General features: G+C 45.6%; 1 protein-coding gene across 1 annotated transcript in view; it reads right to left on the bottom strand.

The window, feature by feature from the left end:
• Window positions 1-16,208, bottom strand: part of EYA2 (EYA transcriptional coactivator and phosphatase 2) — a 178,067-nt gene that overhangs the window by 86,296 nt on the left and 75,563 nt on the right. The window contains exons 5-7 of the mRNA XM_010835055.1: window positions 14,732-14,799; window positions 13,073-13,250; window positions 6,847-6,989 (exon numbers count right to left, since the gene is read on the bottom strand). Coding sequence (XP_010833357.1) covers window positions 6,847-6,989; window positions 13,073-13,250; window positions 14,732-14,799 — 389 coding nt within the window. The remainder of the gene's footprint in view (window positions 1-6,846; window positions 6,990-13,072; window positions 13,251-14,731; window positions 14,800-16,208) is intronic.

Below are 16,208 nucleotides of genomic sequence, written 5' to 3'. Positions count from 1 at the left end.
GAAAAAAAGAGTTAACTTACAGCTCCAGTTAATAATTCCTGGGTGTGACAGTGTTTCAACCTACAAACTCCTTTGGAAGTCCTCTAGCCTGCCTGAATAGGTTTTTCCGGCCACATGTGATTGCTCAGAGCCTCCCAACCGTGAGAGGCATGAGATGTCCTAAACTGTCTAAATACAGAGTCCTTTGAGCAGTTAAAAGATTGATTAGAAATTGTATTGGTGAAGGGATTTTCACTTGTTGGGCCAATGTTTGCTGCTAAGTCTCCATATCCCTTACCTGCTGTGTCCCTGGCAGTGTATTGATTAATATAATTGGTGTAAATAGTAGCTTTAATGTTTGCAACCTGGGACCCTTGAGTTAATTCTTTTTCTTGTTATAGCTCACCACACCTTTGCTCTGTAGGAATGCAACTTTATCTAACGCTTTTGAGGGTGGCGCTTGACTAATCACCTTTAGAGAAAAATAAGTTTTCTGAAGAAAGGGTCTTAAAATGTTAACAGGCCTCCGGGCCAGAAGATGATGCAAATCACCTAAACTTTTGCGTATGATAAGTTTGCAGGAAGAAAGCCTGGCTTACTGCATGACTCTACCCCTTCCCCCATTATCCTCTATGCATAACTTAAGGTATAAAAACTACTTTGGAAAATAAAGTGCGAGCCTTGTTCACCAAAACTTGGTCTCCCCATGTCGTTCTTGCTCTCACCTTCTGGCTGAATTATTCAGCCTCTTTTCTCCACTGAATTTCCTCACTGAGCTATCCTTATTTCAGCCTCTTTTCTCCACTGAATTTCCTCACTGAGCTATCCTTATTCTATCACTCTTTATATCCTTAATTAACGTTTAATTAAGCAGTTGTTTCCTGATCCTTGCCGATGCCGTCCCCGCTTCGAATTCCCTGGATCCATCGGGGCTGGACCCCGGCAGAAAACCAAAGAGAATTTTTCTATGATCTCTTTTGTTTCTTAAATTACCTCTCTTGTCATTTATCCTATTCATTTATCTTGGCCATAATTTTTCATACTGTAGGTTTTCTTAATTTTTCTGGTGATCATTATTTTTAAGAACAAAAGGGCTGACTGACCATTTATGTAGCTGGTGTTGGGGGCAGCAAAGGTACCTACTTAGTCTACCAACTTGAGTGGGCCACCTTGGAAAACCCTCTGGGGGGTCAGGGGTTGTATTTACACATCTGTAATGCCTTTGAAAGTGAAGAGAAAGGTAATATCTCAAAGGAAAAAGATCAATGAATACAGAGGTTTTCAAAACAATTAGTAGACTTGAATATTACTTCGTGAAATTTTTGCTCTGCTTACAATTATGTGTATATATATTCTGGGTCATGATAATAAGTATTGTTCCTATTATAGGTCAAGGCAAAAAGTGTTTGAAAATCACTGTGGGGGGTTAAATATGCTAAGTCCTAATTTATCCAACTGGGTTGGATCAGTTAAACTTAGATACTTTGGTAAGAGGATTTTTTAAAAAATCAACGAATATTTTTCAAATTTAATGCAGAGTCCCTTAATTTATTGACTATATTTCCTCTGAAGAGGGTCTGTCCCTCTTCCTCACTAGGCCACCATTCTATCTCCCTGCCCTAGATTTTTAATGGGTATATTGTTTGCGGTGGCCATTCTGCTGATGACCCTAACTTTTTAGCCCACCAGGGTTTGGGCCAGGGCTGGGCCCCTAACCCCACTGGGTCAGAAGCCTTTCCTCGGGAACTCAAAACTGGAGCCTGGAAAGAAATTCATCGTCTTTGGGTGGCTGTTGCTGGCAACATGATCTGGAGGCCAGGCCAGGCCACTCTGCGGAGGAAGAGGAACAGAGGTTGGAGAGAGGGAAACATGATCCAAGACTTTTGTAGGACTTGGTTTTACTGAGAAGCAAGGGCTTCTCAGCTGGCTTTAGTGAGGACTTCCCAGCTGGCTCAGTGGTAAAGAATGTGCCTGCCAATGCAGGAGACGTGGGTTCGATCCCTGGGTCGGGAAGATCCTCTGGAGGAGGAAATGGCAACCTGCTCCAGTATTCCTGCCTGGGAAATTCCATGGACAGAGGAGCCTGGTGGGCTGCAGTCCATAGGGTCGCAAAGAGTCGGACACGACTGAGTGACTGTGAGCACAGAGTGAGGGGCCTGGAGGAGAGCCGTGCCCAGTAACCTGTACACTGAAGGGACATTCCTGCCTGGGGATTCTAGCACCTACACTGTGGAACGTGGGGCGAGAAGGCGTAAATGCGTTTCCTGGCCTCTCCCACCTTCTGGTTACAGTATCTTGCCGACACTGGCTGTCCCTTTGGCTCATGAGTTCTAAGAGAATCCCCGTATCCTTAAAATAAATTCTGCTTTTTCACTTAAGCCAGCTCAAGTTGGTTTCTGGCACCTGCAGTCAAGGGATTTTAACTAATACAGACTCCGAATTTTCCTTCTTTCCACTTCTCTACCTAATTTCTCTCTCGTGGGCTACGGTCATTAGCAACAGTACCAAAGACTTAGGAGGTGCGACTCGTGCAAACCCTCCATGCTGAAATTAAGCACGGCAGTGAAACACAGCTCACGCCTTTTCAACTGTTCCTGCCCAGTGGTACTTACTCTGGAATCAAGCAGCAGATGTTTCTAGAAAAATATCACCCCATAATCCCCCACTTCCATGCCACCCCACCCCCTTCTCAGCTTAATGGAAAAATGTCTCTCCGCCCCCACTATCCCCTACCAAGAGCAGAAACCACGTTAGTGACTTAATACATTTTTTAAAAATAGTAAAGTGTGAGTTGCTCTCCGGGATTTTCTATAGCTCTGCAACTTCCAGCTGGTAGAAAATCCTCAGGCATCTGGGAGGGCAGAAAGCAAGGGTAACCTGGAGCCAGTACATTTTCTTCTAACTTTTCGCAAAGGCTTAATCTCCTGAAGGGTTTGTGCAAAGTCTCTTTGGTTTTGGAAGGTGGTGGCTTTAAGAATTAGAGGAAAAGCAAGGACAGAATCCTCTGGACTGAGAATGGTGCCATGAGCAGTGGGAACACACGCTCTGTGGCAGGTTCCTAGGGCAGTCCAGCTCTCGGAGGAGATGGCTGGGTGTACCTCCAGAGGCTGACCAAGCACAGGGAAGAGTCGTTGTTTAGTCGCTCAGTCGTGTCCAACTCTTTTGAAACCCCACGGGCTGCAGCCTGCCAGGCTCCTCTGTCCGTGGGATTTCCCAGACAAGAATACCGGAGTGGGCTGCCATTCCCTTCTCCAGGGGATCTTCCTGACTCAGGGATCGAACCCACACCTCCTGCATTGGCAGGCAGGCTGTTTACCACTGAGCCACCTGGGAAGCCTTAGGGGAGGGGAGTGATGTTCAAAATACTTAATAACTTCTGGGATGATCGGAACAGACACCAGCCATAAACAACTGCCACTGCTCTCTTAGTGAATATGGCGTAGCCCTACTAGTAAACACTGGTTAACTAGTACGTCCTACCAGAGAACACTGGCTAAATATCAAATGTCCTAATATTGGCCATTTGTTGTTGTTAGGGTCTCCAGCATCCACCCCCTTTCCAAAAAATAATTTTTATTTATTTATTTTTGGCTGTGCTGGGTCTTTGTTGCTGCGTAGGCTTTTTCTCTAGCTGCAGCAAACAGGAGCCACTCTCTAGTTGCGGAGCACAGGATCTAGGGCACATGGGCTTCAGTAGTTGCGGCTCCCAGGCTCCAGAGCACAGGCTCAGTAGTTGTGGCATAGGGGCTTAGCTGTTCGATGCCATGTGGGATCTTCCCGGACCAGGGATTGAACCCCTGTCTCCTGCACTGGCAGATGGATTCTTTACCACTGAGCCATCAGGGAAGCCCCTACTGGCTTAGAAGAGCATCCCGTTTTCTTTTCCCATTGCGCGCTGTCTTGGTGGGACTGTCCATCTGGGCACGAGTGAGGACCTAGACCAGGCCAATGGGATGCCGCCTCTTTGGAATCAAACGTCGAGTGACATAGTGTTAGAATTTTAAATGTTTTGCTCTGCAGTTGGGGCTGGCACCCTGGATTTCCCAGCATGGCCTTTGATAATATTCTTCATAACTTTGGTTGTATCACTTCCTCTTCATGCCGTTTACTCCCAGTAAATTCCTTTTTGCTTAAGTAACCAGAATTGGTTTTTGTTGTTTGCAACCAAATGACTGTACCTAATACCTCAAAGTCCTTATTGTCAACAAGGATCTCTATGCCCAACATATGGCAGGAGACCCCAGAGAATGGCTGGACTTCCAATGACCACTGCAGATCCTGAAAATGAGAAAGGCAGCAGCCACCAAGCCACACTGGACAACAGAGGCTATTATTTTGTCTTTTTTTAAAAATTAAAAATTATTATTTTTTAACCAGGGGCATACTTATTTATTTATTGGCCGCATTGTGCAGTATGTGGGATCTTAGTTCCCCCGCCAGGGATCAAACCCACACCCTCTGCATTGGAAGCATAGAATCTTAACCAATGGCCTGCCAGGGAAGTCCCTATTGTTCTGTTTTCTGAGACCACATGAACCTTGAGATTCTCACATAATCCCGGCAGGGGGAAGGGCCCCAGTAATGAAATGGAATTCCCCACCACCTGGATGGATGGGGACTCAGAGTCAAAATGACACTGGTTTTAAGGAAACGAAGAAAATGGTATTTCTTAGCATATCTGAGTTTGCCGGCTGAGCTTTGTAGCTGCCAGATTTGTACAGGATTGTGAACAGGGGTGTGATGATGCTGCATTTGGGTACCAAGACAGTGACCCAGGCTTTGCCAACACTACCCGTGTATACCCATGGCACACTCAAGCCGACAAATGACTGCCTTCTGCAAACAAGTAGAAACTTGTGCATGTGCCCATTTTTTCTCTTAGATAACAGTTAGACAGATAACATGAGCTAGATAGATAACATGAGCTTCCCCGGTGGCTCAGACGGTAAAGAGTCTACCTGCAATGTGGGAAACCCGGGTTCAATCCCTGGGCCAGGAAAGATCCCTGGGAGAAGGAAACGGCAACCCACTCCAGTGTCTTGCTTGGAAAAATCCTATGGATGGAGGAGCCTGGTGGGCTACAGCCCATGGGGTCACAAAGAGGTGGACATGACTGAGTGACTAACACTCTGGGGGGCATTTGTCTCCTTTACTTGTCTCCTCAATCTCTCATGCACACTGTTCTTTTTTGTTTGCTTGGGAAAATGTCAGCACCTGACCAATAACCCCACACTTGCTTCATTATAATCAGGACTGCTGCGGCCCTTCGATAGTAGTTCTGAGCCTGGGCTGCACTGGAATCACGGAGGGAGCGTAAACATACTGACACCTGGGTCTCTCCCCAAGGACTCTGACTTCATTGATCTGGATCGTCCTTGATCTGCAGCTTGAGAATGAAGGTTTCTCAAAGCTTCCCAGAAGATTCTTCTTCTTTTTCTTAAATTTATTTATTTGGCAGCACTGGGTCTTGGTTGGGGCATGTGAATTCTTAGTTGCGACACGTGGGATCTAGTTCCCTGACCAGGGATTGAACCTGGGCACCCCCTGCATTGGGAGGGCAGAGTCTTAACCAGTGGACCATGAGGAAAGTCCCCAGGAGATTCTTATATGCAGCCCAGACTGAGAGCCACTGTCTGAAAAACTCAGAATCACAGAAACAATGCAAATTCATTTCAGCCAGCCCCCTATCTCCAGATAGATAAATATCTAAGCTGTAGGAGGGTCACTATTGCTTCCCAGGTGGCTCAGTGGTAGAAGAGTCCATTTGTCAATGCAGGAGATGCAGGAGACGTGGGTTCAGTCCCTAAGTTGCAAAGAACCCCTGGAGGAGGAAATGGCAGCCCACTCCAGTATTCTTGCCTGGAGAATCCCATGGACAGAGGAGACTGCCAGGCTGTAGTCCAGGGGGCTGCAAAGAGTCAGGCACGACTGAGCGACACACACCCAGTAGGGTCACTAGGGGAACTTTTAGAACTCCCTGCAATGTCCAGTTAATTAGTCTGGGAGGAGGTCTGGGTATCTGAATTTTCAAAAGCACCCCGGGTGATTCTAACCAGTAGCTGAGGTTAAGAATCACTCCAATCCAATGGGGAAGGTCCACTGTCCAATGTCATCTTTACTGAAGGTTTTCTTTCTTTCTTTTTTAATTAAATTTATTTATTTTAATTGGAGATTAATTACTTTACAATATTGTATTGGTTTTGCCATACATCAACATGAATCTTTCACGGGTGTACACGTGCTCCCCATCCTGAACCCCCCCTCCCACCTCCCTCCCCGTACCAACCCTCTGGGTCATCCCAGTGCACCAGCCCCAAGCTTCCTGTATCCTGCATCGAACCTGGACTGGCGATTCATTTCTTATATGATATTATACATGTTTCAATGCCATTCTCCCAAATCATCCCACCCTCTCCCTCTCCCACGGAGTCCAGAAGACTGTTCTATACATCTATGTCTCTTTTTACTGGAGGTTTTCAAAGTGTGGTCTCCCACCACATCAACATTGTCTAGGAATCTGCTGGAAATGCAGCTTCTCAGGCCCTGCCCCAGATCTACTGACTTGGAATCCCTGGCGGTGGGCACAGTCTGGGTTTTCCCAGGCCCCCAGGTGATGCTGTCTCGGCTCACCGGTTGTTACCACGTCTAGGGTCACTTTTCCTAGCCTTGCCAGTCAACAGTGCTTCCGTGTGGCCAGTCAAATTCTTCCCTCCTCCTCATCAAGGGCACTTTTCTGTTACTACACTCTGTGAACACAAAGGGCCATCTTCCTCCCAGGGACTTGGAGAGAACTCTGGTCCCCACCTCCTGTTCCAGCCACACGTGGACGAGACATTCACTCAACCGGGTGGAAGCATCTGGAGTTACCTCGATCTCATTGTCCCCTGCTGGGGAGGGGTCGCTGCTCCGCTTAGACCGGCCTCGGAGCTTCCCGTCGGAGGCCCGGGGTGGCCTGTCCGTGTCTCCCTCCTTTGCCGGTGTGGAAGGTCCATTGTGTGTGTTATATTCACCTGGCGTAGGAAAGGAAAGGGCAGACAGATCAGAGAGCTGGCTGAGTGTCTCCTCCTGTGAACGATTATACCAGAACCATCTAACTCCAAAATGGGAGGTCTCAAAGGCAGCAGTGAAGGTAAAGATCATGTAGGATCAAAATTAACTCTCAAAAGCTCCTTAAACTGCTCATTCATAATCATTCATTCATCCAGCAAAGATTTACTGACTAGGTATAGTTCCAGGCACTGGTTCCCACAGCACCCAGACTAGAGGGAGGAGAGAGACATCAGAGAGAGAAGTAAACATGTAACATGCCAGGTGGGGACATGTGTGACAGAGAACTAACAAATCGGATAAGAGCAGGGAGAGTGCTGGGGGGTCACTAATTTATAGGGGACACCTCGTGGATAAGGTGACAGCTGAGCAGGGATCTGAGAGAGGCAAGGGTGGGCAGCTACAACTTCAGTGAACAGAGTTTTGCGCTTACAACTGTCTATATACCCTAAGGTCTGAGAATCCCTAAACTAACAGGAGGAGGAAAATAACATATACATGTGTGTTTGGCTGGGCTCCTCTGGTGGCTCTGATGGTAAAGAATCTGCCTGCAATGCAGGGTTCAATCCCTGGGTTGGGAAGATCCCCTGGAAAAGGAAATGGCAATCCACTACAGTATTCTTGAGTGAAGAATTCCATGGACAGAGGAGCCACGGGGTCACAAAGAGTCGGACACATCTGGGCAACCAACTTTCACTTTTCACTCCGTAGCTGGCTATCAAACTCCCTCCCTTGGGGTGAGTGGGGGTGTGTGGGGAGAATTCTCTACGTTCCTGTCACTAGGCAGCTTGCTGCAATTTCTGTATGTATCTTAAAAGCAAGTCCTTTAAGCTTTTCTTGTTAAGAAATCTGTCAATTTGAGATTGTAAGGCAAGAGCATCCAGCACAGGGCTGGCAATTAGGAGATATCAGCAAAGGGCTTAAACTGAGTTCTGGCTTGACTAGACCTACATACATGAAGGACTAGTGAGAAGGTGCAGGGATGAGGGTGGGCACCTTCGGATTCTCGTTGAAGTGGCGCTTCTGGACACAGTGTGCCGAGAGGCTGCCAGGCTCCTGCCCTTGGGCAACTGTCTAATGATCCACAGTGAACAAGTGGTCAGCACCCCACAGGACTTAAGTCCCAGAGGCAGCATCCAAGTTGTGTTGGTTTTTAAGCACAGAAGTTTTAAATGCATTTTACTAGACTTTATTATCTTTATTTAACTAATGAGGGAACTGAGGCTTATGGAGATGATGTAAGCCTGTAACCCTGCAAATGAGCGATAAAGCCAGAACTAAAATTTGGGTCTGCCTGTGTCACTAGAGTGACAGAACTGTAAACCAGTGTGGAACCTTAGAGGACCTCCCATCCCACTTTCTCATCTTACATCTGCTTGTTTTAGCTCCCAAATGTACCCTGTGGACTCCATCTTTCCTTCCATAATTGCCAGTTCTTGGATCATTGGGGTGGCGGGGAGAAACGCTTTTGTCTAAAAATACTTGGCAAGCCACTAATTTTTTCCTACCCTGGAAGGACTATTTCCCTCCCAAACCCAAGGGATTGAATTTTATTTATTTAATATTTATAAAACTTAGCAGACTAAGGACATAATAAAAAAAGATGTGATTTTGAGTTGTAGAACGGCTGGGCTGTCTCCAGCTCCCCCAAATTTCTGGGACACAGCATTAGAGACTTCCAAAACACCAAACTAGCAAAGACTTTCTTCTGGAGGATGAGGAAAAGGCAGTAAATAAATTCACAGATGCTTAAGAGTCATAAATAAAGTTTATCCTGATTCACTTGGTAGTTCTAAGACTGTGGAGGCTTAGAAAACACCGGTTGGCCCCATTAAAATTCAGGCAAATATTATTAAAAAGAGGAGGAAACACCAGCTACCTAAGAAATGTCCCAATAAGGTGTTAGGTGAAGTCAATTTATTAGGGGTGCCAAAAAAAGCAGCTTTCCCCAACCTTATACATTCTTAGAATGAAGGGTCAAAGTTCAAGGACAAAGTCAGAGGTGCACATGCTATACAGCAAATTATAGTAATCTTTCCTGGAGTCATTTCACTCTTTTTCTTTCTTCCCTTTCAATGTTTTTACTTATTTTAACAACTGTTGAGGTATAACTGACATACAAAATAACCATACATACTTAGAGCACAGTTTGATAAGTTTTGAACACACGGTCACATCTATGAACCCACCACCACAATGAAGATAATGAACAAATCCAGCACCAAGGGTTTCTCTGTAATTCCCTTGTAGTCTCTTCCTCCTGCTACCCACTCCCTAGCCAACCATAGGTCTGCTTTCTTTCACCATAAATTAGTTTGTATTTTTTAGAGTTTTAAACAAATGGCATCACTTAGTATGTGATGTCCACACACATACAAACACACTTTTCTGGCTTCTTTCAACCAGCAGAACTGTTCCGAGATTCAATCCATGTTGCTATGTTTATCGCTAGTTTATTTCTCTGTGTTGCTGAGTACCACTCTATTGGGTGGATGTATCCCTATCTGTTCACCTGGAGATGGACATTTGGGTTGATTCTAGTTTTTGGCTGGACTAAAGCTTTTATGATCATTCACTCATCAGTACTCATCAGTCTGCATAGACATGACCTTTCTCGTTATGAGAGACTGTGGTTACTGGTTCATAAGCAACTGCAAACTTTTTTTCCAAAGTGGTTGTAGCATTTCACACTCTCACCAGCAAGGTTAAGGGGATTCTAGCTGCTCTGCATCCTTGCCATTCATTGGTGTGGCCAGTCTTTGTAATTACAGCCATTCTAAGGGGTGTGTGTTTGAGGATTTAATTTGCATTTCTCTGACTAACGCAGCACTCTAGTCATGTGCTTTTTACAAAATAGTTCTTTATTTTATTTTTGGCTCTGATGGGTCTCAGCTGCAGCACTAGGGCTCTTCGTGGTGGGGTGAGGGCTTCTCTCTAGACGTGGTCCATGGGCTCAGTTGCCCTGCGGCGTGCGGGATCTTAGACACCGGGATTGAACCTGTGCCTCCAGCTTTGGAAAGCAGATTCTTACCCACCCAGGGAAGTTCCAGTCAGGTGCTTTTCGTTTTTTTCCGGCTGTGCTGGTATATTCTTTGGTGAAGTGTCTGTTAAAATACTTTGCCATTTCTTTATCGGGTTGTTTTCTTATTATTGGTTTTGAAAGTTTAAAAAAAAAACATATTCATGGTTTATTTTATGCATCAACTTGACTGAGCCAAGGAAGGCCCAGAGAGCTAGTAAGACATTATTTCTGGGTGTGGCTGTGAAGGTATCTCCAAAGAGATTAGTGAGTAGAGAAGATATGCCCTAACCAATGTGGGTAGGCATTAGCCAATCCATTGAGGATTCGGGTAGAAGAAGGCAGAGGAAGGGAGAACTCTCTCTCTTCCTGACACACAAAATTAACTCTCACACATGGGTTATTTACAAGTGTGTTATTTCGCTTTTGGATATTTGCGAATTTTCCAAAAATCTTCCTTTTACTTCCCCTATTTTCAGAGTATGTACTTTTTATTCCTTGAAAATTAACTATCACACATGGGTTATTTAGAAGTGTGTTACTTCAGAGTATGTACTTTTTATTCCTTGAAACCTTTTAAATGTAATGGGACTTCACGATTTATGGCCCGGAAGTTCTATTTTTGGTAAATGTTTCATGCGCATTTGAAACAAATGTGAATTTTGCTGTTCCGTGGAGGGGCCTACAGATTGTCTGTTACATCTTTTCCCTCTAGTTCCCTCCCCAGAGAAAATGAGTTAACGGTTGTTTTTGCATCCTTCCGGAAACTTTCTATGCAAATATGGGCATTTAACTATACTCATATTTAAAACCCTCCAGGACCATGTCATACACGTAGTTCTTGTTTCCTCACCTATCACAACAGCTCAGAGAGATCCGTATTAGTGGATTCTTTTCAACAGATGTATAGTGTGCCAAGGGTAGGTACACTACCGTTTATTTAACCTGACTCCTATTCATGGATATTTAGGTTACTTCCAGGCTTTTGCTCTGCTGCAAAAAGAATTCTTTTAACTTAAGTCTTTGTACCTATGTGAAACTTTATTTTTAGTGTAAGTTTGTGGAAGTAGAATAATTGAATTAAAGCAACCACTACTGATTTGTCTTTTCTCTTGAGTAACAAGAGAGGTTCAGATTTTGCCTTTGCCATCAGCAAAAGTGAAAGTGAAAGTTGCTCAGTCGTGTCTGACTCTTGGTGATCCCATGGAATTCTCCAGGCCAGAATACTGGAGTGGTAGCCAATTCCCTTCCCCAGGGGATCTTCCCATCCCAGGGATCGAACCCAGGTCTCCCTCATTCCAGGTGGCTTCTTCACCAGCTGAGCCACAAGGGAAGCCCAAGAACACTTGAGTGGGTGGCCTATCCCTTCTCCAGGGGATCTTCCCACCATCAGCGAATTGCTCTGCAAACGTCCGCGAATTGTTGGGGCTTCACGTAACTGTGAATGCGTGTTGATGCCAACAGTGCGCTGATGGGGCTGCGGGCTGCGGAGGAGCAGAGCCTGAGGACAGCGTATCCGGACAACGCAAAGGGTGAGCATGATCTGTCAGTAATATATAAACCTCTTGAGCCTCTGGAATTTAGAACCAACCACTCAAGGAGATCCTGGATAATTTCAGAAGTGGAGTTTTTATGGGGAATTTTAAGAGAGTGCATGAGCGTGTGCGTGTGTGCGTGTGTGCACAAGTAAGCTTACATGCCGTTCCTTTATAACAGACACGGGGGAGACGAGGCAAGAGACCTTGGTTACAGCTGACTATTATTTATGTCATTAGATTTTATGTGAGCTTGTTAGACACACAGTAAAAACCATCTCAACCACTTATTGTTGAACCTTAGGGCCAGGGGATAAATGAAGAACAGGGGAAAACAATAAGGGAAAATTTCAAAGAGATACAAAGAGCCTTTATGTTCGCTCCGGATGGGGAACAAAAATGACCATCTCACATAACCCAAATTCTTGAGAAGTCAAGTCTCTAGAATCCAGTTCACCAGCAAATTATAGATAGTAGCATCAAGTGGAAGATTTCCTGCTTATATTTCATTTCTGAAACCAGTTTGAAGAGGCCACATGCTGAAAAGCAGGATGGGCAAAGATAATTCGGCAAGTTTGTTACATTTCATACTCTTCCAAGGAAGCAAACTTTGGAAATTGGAAGGTGGGTATTATGCATTTATTCTATACTCTTTGATGAGGTCACAGTGACCAAAGTCAACGCCCAAACCTTAAACTGCCTTCCAAGTTGACTAAAAAATGCTTGGCTGTGTTGTCTCCCATTTGTCACCAAGCCAGTGCGATTTAACCCACCCCAACTGGTGGAAAACGCAAGCAACAGCTGCACCAAGAGCTGCAGGAACGAAAGTGGTGAGTCTTCACTGCTGTCTTTTTCTAGCCATCCACCAATGAATATTTATTGAATGAATGTCCATACACATCATGCTAGCTTGCCTTCTACAAAGCCCCAGAAACAGGAGGCTTCAGAAAAGAAGAAAATGCAATATTTCCTATTATTGGACGGTCTAATTTATGGCTGTCATGGTATTTAATGGTGATGAGTCTAAATTGTCTCATAAAGAGTAGACACGTGCACAGCAGATTTACGAAATCAATAAATGAATGCACAAGCTGGTGAGCTAGTTTACACAGGGATGCAAACATCACCAAAGGGCCTAGATGTGGAATCGGGTGTGCTCTGTCTAAATGGAGCAAACATTACTCAGCTCCAGCCAAGCCCTGTCACTTAACAATGTGGGCCTAGGGTGACCGGATCGTCTTTTAAGAGAAGGCAGGCATTAGAATTTTTAGGTAAAAATTTATGACTTTCTAAAACATGGGTGCAATTAAAAACACACGTACACCATGCCCCCACATCCACACACAAAGAAAAGCCAACAAAACATATCTGAGGGCTGATGCTAACTCATGGGTGACCAGTTCATTAAAACTGGGACCTCCACTCAGTTTATCTTTCATACAAGAGCTCAGACCACAGCCATGAATGACCACAGGGCAGTGATGGTACTTACCGCCAAGCGACTCGGAACTCTGGCTGGGGATGTTGTGAGATGCCTCCTGGAGGACGTAGGTGGACGTGGAGAGAGGAGAAGGGCAGATGCTGCTGGCTGGGACGTAAGGAGGGTTGTAGGACGAGCTGTAATACTGGGAGTACTGGCTCTGCGGGAAGCCGGGGTAGGAAGGATAGTCCTGGAAAGGGAAACCCACAAGGCTGTGAGTGGGGAAGACTGTCAGGCTGACGGGGGCGAGGGGCCTCCTGGGCTGGGTCTTCTGAATCGATCCCTGTTCCCCCACCGTTACAATAAAAGTTCTGTGAGGGCTGGAGTTTTGGCTAAAAGCAGATTTTCCCCCAAGACAAGGATTCAAGTAGAGGATTTGGGGGATGAAGGCAAGACCAGCTGGGGAATGGGGAAGTGAGGTAGCAAAGGGAAGAAGGGCAAGCAGTCAGCACGGGGGCTTCTCCAGTGGGGACTGGAGCTGAATTCTACCCAGGAGATGCTGGGATGGCAAAAAACACACCTCAGAAAGATCTCTCCCAGGGGGCAAAGGAGCTGGGGTATTTATACACCAACTCCAGCCAGTCTTTGCTTGAGAGCTGCTCCCAGAGGGTTTCAATTCCCTGGCACTTCCTACTGCCCTATACATTGGTTCCAGAAAACACCTGTGTGCCCAGAGATGCAGAGATTGGCAGCTGGAAGCCAACGGGTGCACCCTAAGGGACGTGGGTATGGTTCTGACAGCATCCGTCTCAGGCACTATTATATCCCCAGTGCTTGGAAGAGTGCTGGGCACACGTGGGCACTCAATAAATGCTGGAAAAATTAAAGAACAACTGAGTGAGGAATGAAGACCACGTACACTTGTGCAGGAGTCTAGGTTCATTTTAGGTTCATGGTGGGTGGTGGTGGTGGTGGCTCAAATCTAGTACGCCTACACAGCATTAAGGATCCAGAACCTTCTAGGAGGGAGTCTTAGAGATGAAATCAAAGAATACCAATCCTCTTTATCAAAGAGGATCTTGGTCTGTTTCAACCAACCAGATAGTCCAACTCTCCCACCATAGTCACTGTTTCATATATTTAGCCCCCCTGGAAAGTAGAGCTTCTCAATCTTGCAAAGAACTCATGGAAGGTTCTTAATAGGAAAGGTACACAGGCAGTGCACAGAGTTCCCGTCCATCGTGAGCAGGTTAATTCTTAACTCACTCTCTAAGTGAAACCAAGAGACTCACATTATTGGCCAACATCCATCCATCTTTATAGTGTTGACTAAGCTCCGTTTCACAAGTATTTATAATGTAAAGTTGGGCACTTTACAGTGAGATGCAGAGATAAAGATGATGTCCTTTCACCCTTGAAGAGCTCGGGGTCTGGTGAAAGCCACATGTTTTTGCTTTCATACATTCCAGACTCAACAGTCAATGGGTGTCTTCAACAGGGATCAAGATGGAACACAGAACAGAGCCCCTTCATCTTGGAAATCTGCCAACAATTCCGATTTCTCTGCCTCTACGCTGTCTCTTTCCGATGGCTGTTGGTGTAGCCTGGCCCCTGTGGCCTCCAAACCCAGGGAATAAGAGGCCTGGTGCAGGTGGCCTCTCTGGCTGCCCTGATTTAAGGGGACTGCTTATGGAAAGAGCCAAGAAAGCCACTGGTAGGGAGCTAGTCTACCTGGTGCACAGTTCCGAATCCGGCCGCGTTGGTCAGTCCATTTGCTCCTTGATAGATCCCGGCCGTGCCTGTGGGAAGGAGCGACAGATGAGGTTCTTACAGTCAGGGAGGGACGTGGAGGAGAAAGGTGCAGTGGAAGGCTGGAGTCTTTGAGGTTCGACAGTTTGGGATGGAACTTATGACTCGGACGATCTCTCTGAACCTCGGTTCTCTCAGTTAATGAATAAAATACAAATAACACCTTCAAAGGATTCTGGTGAGAGATAAATGAGAGTGCACACAACATAGCTTCTGGTACTCCATAACTATGTTTTAAAAATAATTTAGTTTTTTAAAAATTGTGGTAAATGTACATAACAACACTCGCCATTTTAACCATTTTGTTTTTACTTTTTAAAACTGACGTATAGCTAATTTAAAATGTTGTGTTAGTTTCGGACGTACAGCAAAGTGATTCGGTTCCAATTTCTCCACATCCTCACCAATACTTATTTTCTGATTTTTAAAAAATATTGCAGCCATTCTAAAGGACGTAAGGTAGCAATGATTATGCTTTGAATTGAATGAATAAAATGACTTCTCCTTTTTGAACTTCAGTTGTCCCACCTGTAAAATGGGAATAAAAACGATACTACTACTACTACTAGAAAATGCTACTTAGTCAATGAATGAGTGTGGTGTCGTTACCTGGTCTCCCCTGACCAGGTAAGCTGGTGGTCAGGGGAGACCTCTGAGATGACATTTGAGCTGAGTCATGAATGGTAAGAGGAAACCAGTGATGGAAATGCCTTGAGGGAAGAGACTTCACGAACACTGAGGGTGAGACTCTCCGGTAGGGATTAGCTTGACAGGTTACAGAGAAAGAAAAAGGGGTCAATGGAGCGGGAGCCCAGAGAAAGAAGACAGGGGTTACCACCAGAACAGCAGTCAACTCGTGTGTGTCAGGGCTCCTCATGGGGGAAGTGAGCAGAGGAAAATTAAGTCTCGTGCTCAAGGCAGCCTGGATAGTGAGTGACAGCCTCGGGCGCTGGAATCCAGGCAGTCTGGCTCAAGTCTGCTTTTCCAACATGGCTCTATACTGCCAGGGCTTCCCTGGTGGCTCAGACAGTAAAGAATCGGCCTGCAATGCAAGAGACCTAGATTTGATCCCTGGGTCAGGAAGATCCCCTGGAGAAGGAATGGCAACCCACTCCAGCATTCTTGCCTGGAGAATTCCATGGACAGAGGAGCCAGGCGGGCTACAGTCCATGGGGTCACAAAGAGTCAGACACGACTGAGTGACTGAGCACACACACTGTACTGCCAAAGCTGCTTCTTTTTAGAACTGTTTTTGGGGCACACTTTATAAAATCCCTCCACTGTCAATGTTGGCTCAGTGATTTTTAAAGTAAATTGCTTTACTGTACAGCTGTCACCACGATGACGTTTTAGAACATTTCCATTGCCTTCAAAGAACCCTCATGCCTGTCTGCAGTCA

Source organism: Bison bison, unplaced genomic scaffold (genome assembly GCF_000754665.1).
Source record: "Bison bison bison isolate TAMUID 2011002044 unplaced genomic scaffold, Bison_UMD1.0 scf7180017864038, whole genome shotgun sequence".
Lineage (NCBI taxonomy): Eukaryota > Metazoa > Chordata > Mammalia > Artiodactyla > Bovidae > Bison > Bison bison.
This window is presented reverse-complemented; position numbering and strand designations above follow the sequence as displayed.